Source organism: Crassostrea angulata, unplaced genomic scaffold (genome assembly GCF_025612915.1).
Source record: "Crassostrea angulata isolate pt1a10 unplaced genomic scaffold, ASM2561291v2 HiC_scaffold_77, whole genome shotgun sequence".
NCBI lineage: Eukaryota > Metazoa > Mollusca > Bivalvia > Ostreida > Ostreidae > Magallana > Magallana angulata.
Genome location: NW_026441632.1, coordinates 73,667 through 86,692, shown reverse-complemented (window position 1 = coordinate 86,692; position 13,026 = coordinate 73,667). Strand labels below are relative to the sequence as shown.

The window sequence follows — 13,026 nt, the reverse complement described above, 5'->3', positions numbered from 1 at the left end:
ATAAAAGCTTTAAATTTGTTTTTTTTCCAGTGAAGAACAATCAAATGGAGTGTCATCAACAGTCATAGTCATAGTATTAATTTTAGTGGTTCTAGTCTTAGTTCTCACTGTGTGTGTGTACATGTATATACGTTTTTGGAGGACAAAGAAAAGAAAAAGAGGTATTATATCCTTCATAGTATAGATGATTATCATTATGCCATTAACGCTAAATGTTAGTCTTTCTTAAATTGTAAAACTATCGACAAGCCAACTTAGACTTTTTTTTATTTTGTTAGATTCCAATTATAGTACTTGTGTAGAGGAATCTCCGATGTTAATAGTATCAAGGGATACAGAAACAGGTATGGGGTTTTCCATATTGCTATTGAACACTAAACATATAGATATAGTGTTTCTCTTCAACCTATAGTTACATATCATTGTAATATAAATATATCTTTCAGAGACTTTCAGATAAAAATTAGTCCTTTATTCAATGATTTATCTGTAATTTTGTGGGAATTATGAATTTTTTTTTTCAGGAAGCAGAAATGTTGCACCATCTGGACAGTGCATTGGAAATGGTATTTTATCTTTAATAATTACAATATCTTTCAGTGAAAGTGGTATTTATGCTGATCATTACAATTAAACTAACTTAACTTATGAATTACATGTAACTAAGAGAGAGACAGAGAAAGAGAAAAAATAGAGAGAGAGATTGATAGGGAAGCATATTTCAAATTTAACACAGAAAAGATATTTAGGTGTCAGTTTTTATTAGCTCACCTGAGCTGAAAGCTCAATTGAGCTATTCCGATCACATTTTGTCTGACAAATATCTGTCTGTCCGTCCGTCTGTAAACTTTTTACATTTTGAACCTCTTCTCTAAAATTGCCTAGCCAATTTCAACCAAATTTGGCACAAAGCATCCGTATGGAAAGGCAAATATAAATTGCAGAATTAAAAGACTGATCTTGATTCAAAGAGGAGAACCTCTCGAAACTAGAAAAAGGGGTGCATTTTAAAAAATCTTCTCAAAAACTACTGAGTCAAATTCAACGTAATATAGTATAAAAAATCCCTATGGAAAGGAAAATATAAATTGCTAAAATTATGGGCTAATTCTTTTTTAATCTTAGTTAATACGAAAATAATAATAAAGGAAACGCGTGTTTCAATCACTTGATATCTTCGGGTTCGGTATTCCATTAACGAGATTCTTTGCTTAATGCTGGTGTCATTACAGTATTTCACTGAAGGTTCACGTCAAAACATGGCTGAGGCAAAATAATTCCCCAATGAAATATGAAGGATAAAAGTAACAAATCTCGGAGTTTTGTCCATTTTGTGACAAATGAAATATATCTAGAATGCCTGCAGTCTCCAAAAACGGCATTTAACCAGCTTTTGACCTCCTCTTTAAAATGATGTCAAACTGAATATAGGTACCGGGATTACTTTTACCATGATTAAATATAGAACATAAAAATATTGTTTTACTTTCTACATAATTCCTTTAAAGTCGTAAAATACGAGAAAAGATTCATCAAATCAATTATGATGTCATAATGGTTCTAGAACCAAAAAGACAGCCTGGAATCATTTACTAGATCTTGAACTTAAGATGAATGTAATAAACCCATGTGAAAAAATTATGACTCAAACCTAGCATGATAATAGTTAGCTCTGTATCTTGCTTTTAATTTTACAACTGACGTTGAAATTTTGGTTGATTATTAAAAATGTATCGCTATATATCTGTCAAATACTTGTAAAGAAAGATTTAAATATGATATGCTGTAACTACTTTCTAGGGCTCCCTCTATATACGATGAATTTACATCAATTTCGATAGTTTTTTTAAGACACGTTAAAAACAACACCGTTAAAACAGTTTCCATAGTTCTGACACATTTTGTCACGGGAATAAAGTTATTATCGCTATTCTTAGGAAAATATTACAGCGGAAAATTATCATGGTTTGTAGTAATTTGTTATAATTGAATAAAGATTAAAATAATGGGTGAGCCTTAGTAAAATACAGTGATTTGCCTGTCGATACATTGACTATAATAAGCGTTTTGACATGTCATTTGACAACATGTTTCATTCGAGAGTATTAAGCAATCAAGTGTGTATGTTTAAAAGGTCACATGAGTTTACGCCAGGTAAACAACGGTCGTTTATAAGTATAATGGAGAAGACCAATTAAGTGTTTGAATGTTTTTAATTTGAGGAATTGAGCTCATTGAGGCACAATTTTATTCCTCACATCTATAGGAATTTATTAATAACTAACAATAACTATTAAAATGATTTTAAAAAAAAGACAATAACTAGTAAGACGTTGAGGAAGAAAATGTACCTATATGCTTTCAAATATTTTGATCGCTTTGTAAAGGGAGTGGAAGGAGGGATGCAGAATGCAAATATAGGGAATTGGAAGTAAACAGTGTACCCCTACCAAAAGTTTAGTGTTATATCTTGGATAGGATTTTCTTATTTTCGGTAAACATGGTATTCCCTAAAGGTACAATGTCGAAGAATAAGTGTATGCAAAAATATTTGTAAAATTCAAAAACTTTACAATATTTATTTTTTGTTACTCTACTGAGGGGCCATATGGTACAATATTCTTTGAACGCCCATATAAAGTCATTGTGGTGAGCGATGTCGCCCCATGGGCCTCTTGTTTTTGTTCATAGAAGGAATCTAATATTAAGACTTTCAATCTTGTCCATTATGTAATACTTACTACTATGGATTCATAGAAGGTCAGTTATTAGTCCCCTACCGGTTTTCACCAGAGGGGACTATAGCTTTCCTCTGCGTCCGTTAGTCCGTATGTCTGTATGTCTGTCCGTTCGTCCGTCCGTCTGTCTGTCTGTCTGTCCCACTTCTGTATTCCACATTTTTCTTCTTTATGCGTTTGAGGAATAATATTAATATTTTGAACAGCTTCAAAATGGTAAAATACATATCAAGTTTACACTTTTGTAGCGTCTGGTTGACATATTTTCGAAAAAAATTATTTTCTATATTCCAATTTTTTAATGTTTAGGTTCGATATTCTGCATAACAGTGCATTGTTTTTACTATTCCCCCAAACCGGTAGGGGACGTGTATTGCTTATGCAATACTCTCAGAATGCTTGTTGTGATAGTTTTTCATGCAAGCTGACTATGTTTGGATATAATATACACAATGTATCATAGAATGGCTTCAAATTGTTCTGAAATTGCAATATATTGCTGATGCAGGCAGATACATTTCAATGCCTTGTTTACATGTATTTGCGATACATATACTTTAGCAAGCTGGTGCTGCCTTAGTAACAGATATTTCTTTGAATATATGTTTATGTTTTATCATGATATTTTTTAATTATTCAAGGAGAAAAAACAAGAAAAATAATGACCGTTGAGGAAGAAATAATGCCTGGTAAGTCTGCATTAAATGAGACAGTTTAATTAAATAGATATTAAGTAACTATGTACTGTATGCTTGCCACTAAAACATATTTTGAAAATGTACTTCAGGTAATGATCAATGAAGCTAAAAGGGTTGGTTTCATTGCTGTAGTTGGATTTTGTTAAAGGTAGCATGAAGGTAAAATAAAATTTGGAAAAAAAATTAAGTTTTTAGTTGAGTTTTTTTGGTCAGTTACACTTAAGGAAAATAAGTAGACAAATACACGTTGGCTCTCAAGAGAAAATTTAAGGAATATTACATTGGAATTCATCATAAAAATGATTGCTTGTTTTTTTCTTAAATTTTTATCATAATTAATTTATTAAAAGAGACACTACAGCTTATTTTTCTCATCTTATTATTATTTCTTTTTTAACACAATTCAATAAAAGAAAAGAAGTCGTGGTTGTACTAAGCGTTTGAATCTTTCTCACATTTTTTATGCAATACCAAGCTGGTGATTGCCTGTTAAAGATGTTGTGTACTCAAAATAAATCATAATGACTCAAAATTTATTTACTGAATACATCAGATGATTTTGAATGACAGCAAGTGTCAATGGAATATTGGAAAAAGTTTTATAGAAATAAACAGGCAGTGAATATTGTTCATGCATATGACAAAGAAAGCGTCTTAACGAGGCCGAGTACAGAACGAGTACGCACGCTTTCGCGCAGCGTTTCATTTGTATTGTGACGTCATCTTTTTGCTTGGTTGACGCCATGGCGTGATAGTTTCAACTGCAGATATTCAGCGAAAATTGTTGAAAATGTCTCGTTTGATGCGTAAGAATAATGTTATATTGTGGAATAAATATAAATGTCTCGAAGTATAAGCTATATTTGGGCTCTGGTCGAAAACGTGAAGAGGGTTCAGCAAGCCTAGCCCTCTGTCACGTTTTCTTAACCCGCCTAAATATAGCTTAATTCATACATTCCAAGACGGTAACCATGTATTTTATATTAATGACCCTTAATATGTGAGTTATATATTTTTTTATTACTTAAATATGTCTGAATGCTTTAATAATACTATAAAGATCACCTTTTCCGCCTTTGTCATATAAAAAATAGCCATTATCTGACGAATCTGGGAAATTGGGCATACAAAAATCAACTTTGATAAGACCCCTGGAACAAACCAGGAGGTAAAAGGTTTTTTTATTTGACCATTTGATGCCCTTTAGCAATAACTCTAATATGTAGAACAGAAAAAGAAATCCCTAGGGCAGAAGTTTTGAAAAAATGTAAAAAATATGCAAAATTGATACATTTCAGCAAAATCCCATAGGGTCCTATGTTAAAGATTTACAAACTTTGAAATGACCCCCTAAGAAAACGGTGTGGTAAATGTCCTATTTTTTAATCTTAAAATGATAATTATATCAGTAGAAATTCATGTAAAAAGTTTCATTCAAAAATCTAGGGCAGAGCAAATTAGACCCGGCCTCGTTAACTCTAAGTGTTAAGAAATTTCCACACTTGGTACAACCTCAGAACATTATTTAAAATGAGACACCTGAGAAAGAGTGAAATAAACATATTTGGCAGATCTAGATGTTTAAGTATCCGTATGATATAATGATGTATTGATGACACAGTTAAATTTATTATATTTTTTATGCTTATTAGATACATGTATACAGTTCACATATGTGTTTTGTCTCCATCGCTTCTGATACTTGGTCTTTACACCCTCTTGATAAAAGTCACACTAAAATGTCTACAATGGATGTGCACATACTGTCAAACAAATGCTGGGCTAGCAAAATTTACGATATAGGTCATCTCAAATTATTAATTTTAGCGGTAAATTGAAGATATTAAAATTGTACAAAGCATCACTTTGCTACAAAATTCATACAAGTTTTTTGAAAATTCTTATTCCATGGTATTTGTGCAAAATGAGTAGTAGTTATTCTTAAATTAAAGCTGTTGATTCATGGAGGTTAAATATTTAGCCCTTAGCAAATCATGTTATCATTAGAACATTTTCTGAAACAATTGAATAATTTGCTACCTTTTAATTTCAAAGTTGTAATCAAATGGACCTCTTGCATGCATATTCTTGTGTTGAAATCCTGTTCTGACATTGTAAAATAAGTGCTTTTTGTATTCCTGTCATGTCTTTGTATCTTGACTAGTACAATTGATGTTGCTTTTTTTACTTGTCAATTTATGTTTCCTGAAAAGGCTCAAACAGAGCCAGTTGTTAAAACTTACATACACACAATCATGCGTTGTTACAGAATTATCATTTTGTTGTGTTGTTGAATCTGATTAGCAAAATGGTTTGAGAAGGCTTTTATACTCTTGGACTCACAAAGTTACTTTTAGTGAAATAACTGCATTCTTAGATATACACCTTACATCTACCAGTTCAAAAAAACATTATGTCGCATTTAATTATGAGTTATTCAAAACTGGTTTTACAAAACATGATGCAAACCTTTTTTCAGTTTATGAGACATTATGGCATACAATGTAATATAATTACATAGCATTAAGTGAAGTATAAGACATTTCAGCCATCATGCTAGCTTCAGGAAAATTCCAAAAATGTTCAAATCTCTGGTAAATTGCTTATAATATTATGTAACTACATTCAGTAATATTACAATTGCAACAGCTGTACGTCATAAGTACACATTGCCAATAAAAATATTTAGAACACAGAATTATATATATACTAGTATTAAAATTAAACTGCAATACATCTGAAGTATCACCCACAGTACACCAATGACTGAATGAAAATAGAAGCTGCGCAAATCCACATTTTATATGCTTTATCAAAGTAGACTGTCTTGTTTATTTTTTCTTTTATGATATCATTTTATGTCTTATAGAACATTTTTTGAAACCAGAAAAAGACCTCAAGCAGGTAATTGGTTTATTTTTTTTCTAATCCATAGAACTCGTTCATTCAATGTTAATGATTTGTGTGATCTTTGTTACAGTTTGGACTGTTTAAATCGTGTTCAGATTTAAAGGGAGGGGGGGGGGGGTCAGGGTGTTTGGAATCTTGGGGTGTTATCCAGAACCCCTCAGTAACTTTCAGACAAACTTTTAAAATAAGATTTAATTCTAAACATAATATAGTAGTTCAATTATTAACAGTCAAACAATTCTTCTGAAAATTATTTGCACTACGAGTGCTGATTGTCCATTAAAAAATTCTTAATACAAGGTAGATTTATGTTTGTTCAAGTTATGACCCTTGGTTCAGTACTGAGGTGTTCGATCATGTTTTAATGCGGAAATGTATTTAAAGATATAACGTTACTGTTAAGCATTTGTATTTAGGAGAGGTGCAAATTTTCTCACACTGATACTTCCCATACGAAAATGAAGGATATATATATATATATATATATATATATATATATATATATATATATATATATATATATATATATATATATTAACTACTTTGGTATTGACAGTTTATTAAAATTCATTAGTATGCAAGCATTGTGATAATATTGTAAGTACAGAGTAAGATTGGTTCAATTTTGGACTCTGGATAAAAAGGCCTGAAGAGTTCATTATAAATTTTGAATTAAAAAAATTGTTAGAAAGTAATTGTGTTTCTAAAGCCCAAACACATAAATACTCATTGAAATTTTTAACCCCAAATGACATGCTATGACAACAGTAAGAGTACACATTTTTGTGTCATAAAATAACGAGTATACAGTAAGATTGGAAATGTTGCTTTGGTGAGAAGTGTGGTTTACAGGCCTCTAACTTTATTTCTTTTCTTTTCTTAAAGGATTGCCAAACTCTGCTGTCCCTCCTTAGTGATGGATTTGAAAGACTTGCAGTGATCAGTTCAGAAAACTGCAGTGCAGAAAATCAACCCAATTTGATAAACCTTCATCATGAGTATTACAGCCCAGATCTAAGTATCTCGCAAGAATCAACACAAATACTGGTGAAAGACCTTGCACAAGTCGAATCTTTGATTGATTATTTTGAAAAATCAAAAAATAAGCAAGGTATTTGCAAGGAGTGATTTAACTGCAATAATGTAGCCATCTCCCATTTTTGTCTGCCTTTTTCTTGACAGAGTTAAAATTCCATAAGATATTAGTAAATAAATGATTTAATTTATTTGACTCCGATTTAATTGATTTTATTTTAAAAGTTAGATTTTTTAAATTTTTAAAGTTTAAAAGATTTTTGATTCATGATTAACCCTACATGTACATGTAAATAAACACCCGATTAAAAAAAAAACGCGCATATTAACCAGTCGGTTTTCCAGAAACATGGTATGTCTCTAGTCCTCTTTAAAGAATTTTGTTTAGAGTTTTGTTCATCGCTAGCCAAAGGGTTTAAGATCCAATCTGCTCCTCTACAGGTCTGTAGAGTTTTGTTTGGCTTGATAAATTTAATATGAGTTCAAATTAGGCAGTCTTACGTCATTCCATTCCTAAAACAACATTTATGAAAAACGATATGTGATGAAAAATTCAAATCTACTGCATTATTTGAGGTAGCTCGCGGGTTTACATGCTTGTGAGAAAACCTACCTTGAAAATTTGTCTACGTGATCCATAGGTTTCAGAAATTTATTTCTAAAATTTATTTGAAATTCGTCTGCGTGGTAATAATGTTACCGTGTTTTAAATACAGTGTTATTGACAAAATCAAGCAACGCCATTTAAATGAAATATATAGTAAAATGCACATCTTAGTCGAGAAACGCATTACAAAACTAAGCTCCAATCTTTTAAACGATTCGGACGAAATTAATTATACTCAACACAATAAAAGAGAAGATAATTTTGAATCAATTCATAAAAAATAATCAGTATGTGTTCTCAGCCAATTTTTGGCAACACAACTTTAAAGATTTAAAAGATTTCTCAAAACCTTATATTTTCATTACGACGTTAGCCCGACGTCATTATTTCTTTACGTCTGAGAACCCCAAAATTCAAATGCATTTATTGACAAGACTAGCTGATTAACATATTTTAGAACATGTAAATAATAATTATACATTATTGTGAATGTTATCAAATGCACAAATCCAATTAATGTAAGGCTGTAAAGATACAGAAAATTGCTATTTTTGTTTTTATGAAACTCTAAGTCAATCAATGCATAAAAAAAAATTGCCAGGTAACAAATGATATCAAAGTTTGTAATCGTAAAAAATAATTAGCTAAAACCAAAAGAATTTTAAAAATTTGATCGGTAGTTAAAATTACGGAAGTTATAATTGTAAAAAAAAAAAGGCAAAGTTAATGCATACGGTTCAATTAATTTTATACTTGTCTATTTTAAAACATGATTTTAAAAAGAGTTCCAATGCACATTATACTTTATAGAACAAAATGTGACAATGTATGTGACATCTTTAAATTTTCAGCACTTGATAATAATAAATGTTTGTATAAATAGTAATAAACTGCATTTATTAATAATCTTTTTTAAAAATATTTCCTTTCATGCTTCTAAATATCTAATTTGTCATTTAATAAAAAATGTGGCCTATGAGTTTACTATGACGGTCATCTCTTTACGTCGATTCCTACTGTGACGTCAGCAAACCCGCGAGCTACGTTAATTTGTTTTAAATAGGTATTTCTATATTTAGTTTAAGATATGCTTCTCAATCCTCATTGACTGTCCATATCGATCAAGGCCAGTAAACGTGGAGGGAAATTCAAGATTTTTTAATTGATGAGTTGAGCGGGAATGGCTTGGACCATTACGTGGTTCCTAAATGATTGTACCCCCTCTCACCCCCTCCCTACGAGAAATGAAGGGGAAAATGGTAGAGGGCTAAATTGTTGCAGCCTGGAATGATTTAACTGGAATAACAATGTATCCCACATTTTTTTAACGTGTTGTAAAGAAGTGTTGTTGTTTAATGTCAGCTATTTAGCTATTAATTTAAGCATTTATTGTACTGTGATTACCTTGATACATACATGTACTAATAATACTGATACCATTACAAGTCAATATCTATGTTTTTCTTCTACACATTGTTTTATTTCCTAAGCCCCTTTCACAATTGGCGCACGGGCAGAAGCGACCAAATATTCGTGCGACCAAAAAAGTTAGATATGAATCGTTACTTGTTGCCGAAATAATCGCATATGAAAAAAGTATTTGTACGAATTTCGCACGATCTAAGCGAGCGTTATGCGATGTAAACGCATTGAATCTTGCGATATATCTTGCATCTGTATGCGACTGTTGTACAATGAAAGCAACTGTTGAAAGATAGGAACGCGCGAGAGACTAGGTGATCGGACGATTGAACGTGCGCCAATGTGATTGGACGTGCGATTATGCGTTTCATGGTACGAATGATCGTGTGAGTCAGAGGGGGTATATAGACCGCCCATATTCAGTAGACATAGTTGAAAGCGAGAAAAATACAGATTTGCAGTAGCATTTATTATTAGGCCTTATACCTCAATATGAATATTATATTATATCTGATTGGTTTAGATAGTCACGTGACAGGGCAATGTCATAAGAATGAAAAAGCCGATATGAGCATACGATGTGGACAAATATGACAAATCAAAAATATTTAACCATTATGATTCTCTTTATATCTCAGAACGAACTTAACTATCTATGATTTATGAAAGGAAAGTGAGACAGTTGCATGGAAAATCAAACAATCACGACGTTAATGTTGCGACTGTTAAAAAGTCAAACATTATTAGAAATCAACGTATGTTGTGTAATCATTTGTTGCTTGGTATAGTAAAACGTTTATTGCATTAATGTCAAAGGAATATGAAGATTTATTCACCAGAAAAAACATCGGGAAATATGATTTTTCTTGAGGAAAAAAATCTTCATACAATGGCATGTATTTCCCTCACCAACATGCAATAAATGTATATTGTAAATTCTGTTCTTAAACAGAGAATATATGAAATAGGGTATATATACTAGTAGCAAAGCATAGCATATTGAGGCTGATAATTCGTACAATGATAGTAAAACGTTGCAAGATTACATGAGACACACTGAGCAACAGTCTCACGGTCGCAAAACAGACGCATAAACACCAGCGATTTATCTTACGATCTTAATAAATCGTGTAACAGTCTTACGAGTACACAAAAAGTTGTAAAACGTTCGTACGTAAGTTCGTGCGTTGCACTGCAATAATTTGGATCGCGTCTGAATAGTGTGCATGTCCACTATTAAGAGGAGACTTGATGCTACCAGTAAAACGTATGCAACGAATGCGAGAGCTCGTGCAACGTATGCGGGAGCTCGCGCGAAGCTCAACAACTTCGATCGCAAAGTGGTGTAAAGTGGTCGTCCGCCAATTGTGAAAGGGGCTTTACATGTAGATTGTTAAGGAAAGTTATAGAATATACATTGAATATTTTATTCATGTTTCACCCTGCTAGTAAAGCAAAGACTTAGTTTATTAGATACATGTTGTAAGTTGACATGAAATCATAAAATAATTTTATTGTAATTTAATTATGTCCCATATTTCCTTGCAAACGAGGTGCATAGGTATATAAGAATTAAAATGTATGTCTATATGTCTATTAGGTTCTCAATTTTTAATATTTAGTCTATATCTTTAATTAGATCATATTTAAGAGATTTGGACTGTTCTATCATGGTAAAGCCATGAACCCTATCTGGCTTCATTGTTCAAGGTCAATGTTACTTCATCATTAGTATTAAAGGTATTTAAAAAAAATATCGGACGAAGGCAATAGTACCTGTTTTGAATTTCATCGCTAGGCATCTGCCGATTGTATCAGACTGAATGTTCATTTTAATAATATAATGGATGTTTTACAATGTACTTCCTATCAAAGTATTCGAGTTGTTGGATAGCTAAATAGGCGTACACAAATGAAAAGAAAATAAACACACTTTTTTTTAGAAAAACATACTTACGAACTTTTTACAATAATCGTAACAGTTTGTTTTAATTATCTGGATTTTTTTTTTGAGGGGGCGATTTATCATTTCATTGTATACTTTTTTATTCTTAGACTAAACGTACGATCATTAATATAACTCCTCAATGTTTTGTAAGAACACGCAGTGCTAATGTGTTAGGAGGGTCATTGGGATAGCCTAATATTGAGCTTTAAAAAATTAGACAATAGACATCGTTATGATTTACATGATTTTAAACAGATTTACGTTTTGATGTTATATACTCATTATCAGTGAATGTGCTACGTACATGTATTTATTATCAGATGATTTAATAATTATGTTGTAGTATATTAAAGAATAGTGACCGCTTCAAATCATTCGTTGATTCGGGTTATAATTGTTCAGTAGTAGAATTGTGTTTTCAGCCTGTTTGGTGAAAAAATGTAAAATATAAATCATATTTTTGTTTTATTAATTCATGTCAGCTTCAAGAATACCAGTGTTTTTGGTATATTGTTGGTTTAGTCCAATGTTCAAATAACTGCAATAACAGTTGTATGTGTGTATTTATATATATTATATGTGTTCCTTCCATTAGTGAGCCTATTTCACAAGTCGTTTTAAATTCAGTTTCTGACTACAGGTGAGCTTTTCCTGCCTTTTTGTTGCTCGGATATTAATTTTAAATAAACGTCTTACTTTTAAAAAAAAACAACTTTTCATTGTGTTACTACTGTATTTGACATTGGAAAGTTTTGAATTTTATACACTGGCCGTCTTATTTGGGCATAACATGCATTTAAAAACAGATATTGCATGAAATACTGTGGAATCATTTAAATTCGTGTGGGCCAACTTTCGTGGATTGTGGTTTGTTTGCTTATTCGTGGGGAAGTAATTTCGTGGATGCGTCGTTTTCAGTTTCATTTAAAAATATAACCCGATCTTTCTAACTTTAAGCCGTTGGTCTGTAGCTCCCGGTCTGAACAAATTAGATGGACGACCTGGGAGCTACATTGCCACCCATTGAAAAAAACTGTTGTATTTATTGCGCACAAAAGCGGTAGTTTTGAACTGTTTAACATTATTTATACGCTTATTCTATGAAAACAACATTGAATTTTTTCATGCAATTTACTGCTATCGTGTTTGATATCATATCTTTATTTGGCTCTTTTAGTCTTTTAAACACCATCACATGTCCCGTAAAGTGAAGTGGTGCGTTTTGTTTACATATGAAAAGGCAACTCTTGATCTTGAATTAAATTTAACATACTTGATTGTTCGAGGTCGGTAGTGTGTTCCGGAGAGAATTCGAGGCAAGTGAATAGAATATCAGATTCAGTAGTATAATGCATGAAAAATTTAATGGTACTAGTTGTTTTCACAGATTTTGCGTACAAATAAGGTTAACCAGTCCAAATCTAGCGCACGTTTTCGTGTGCAGTAAATATACATTTTTTCAATGGGTGGCACGGTAGCCCCCAGGCCGTCCATCCTTCTTTTCAGAGCGGGAGCTACAGAATTGCAGCTATCTAGATTTGTTTTCGTCGAGAATGTAATTTCAAGGTGGAGGGCTACCCACGAATACCACGAAAATTGATAATTAATAGTGTTGTTATTAAATGCAACAAACAAAAAAAAGTTGTTTGAGACTGACAACATTAGACT

The 13,026-nt window shown here is 31.8% G+C and overlaps 1 protein-coding gene across 2 annotated transcripts in view; it reads left to right on the top strand.

Annotated features, from left to right (window-relative positions):
• Window positions 1-12,055, top strand: part of LOC128168997 (uncharacterized) — a 38,652-nt gene extending 26,597 nt beyond the window's left edge. For both annotated transcript variants that reach the window (XM_052835168.1, XM_052835167.1), the window contains 6 exons: window positions 31-161; window positions 279-344; window positions 525-566; window positions 3,380-3,427; window positions 6,306-6,340; window positions 7,232-12,055. In XM_052835168.1, coding sequence (XP_052691128.1) covers window positions 31-161; window positions 279-344; window positions 525-566; window positions 3,380-3,427; window positions 6,306-6,340; window positions 7,232-7,474 — 565 coding nt within the window. In that variant the 3' untranslated portion in view covers window positions 7,475-12,055. The remainder of the gene's footprint in view (window positions 1-30; window positions 162-278; window positions 345-524; window positions 567-3,379; window positions 3,428-6,305; window positions 6,341-7,231) is intronic.
• The last annotated feature ends 971 nt before the right edge of the window (window positions 12,056-13,026 follow it).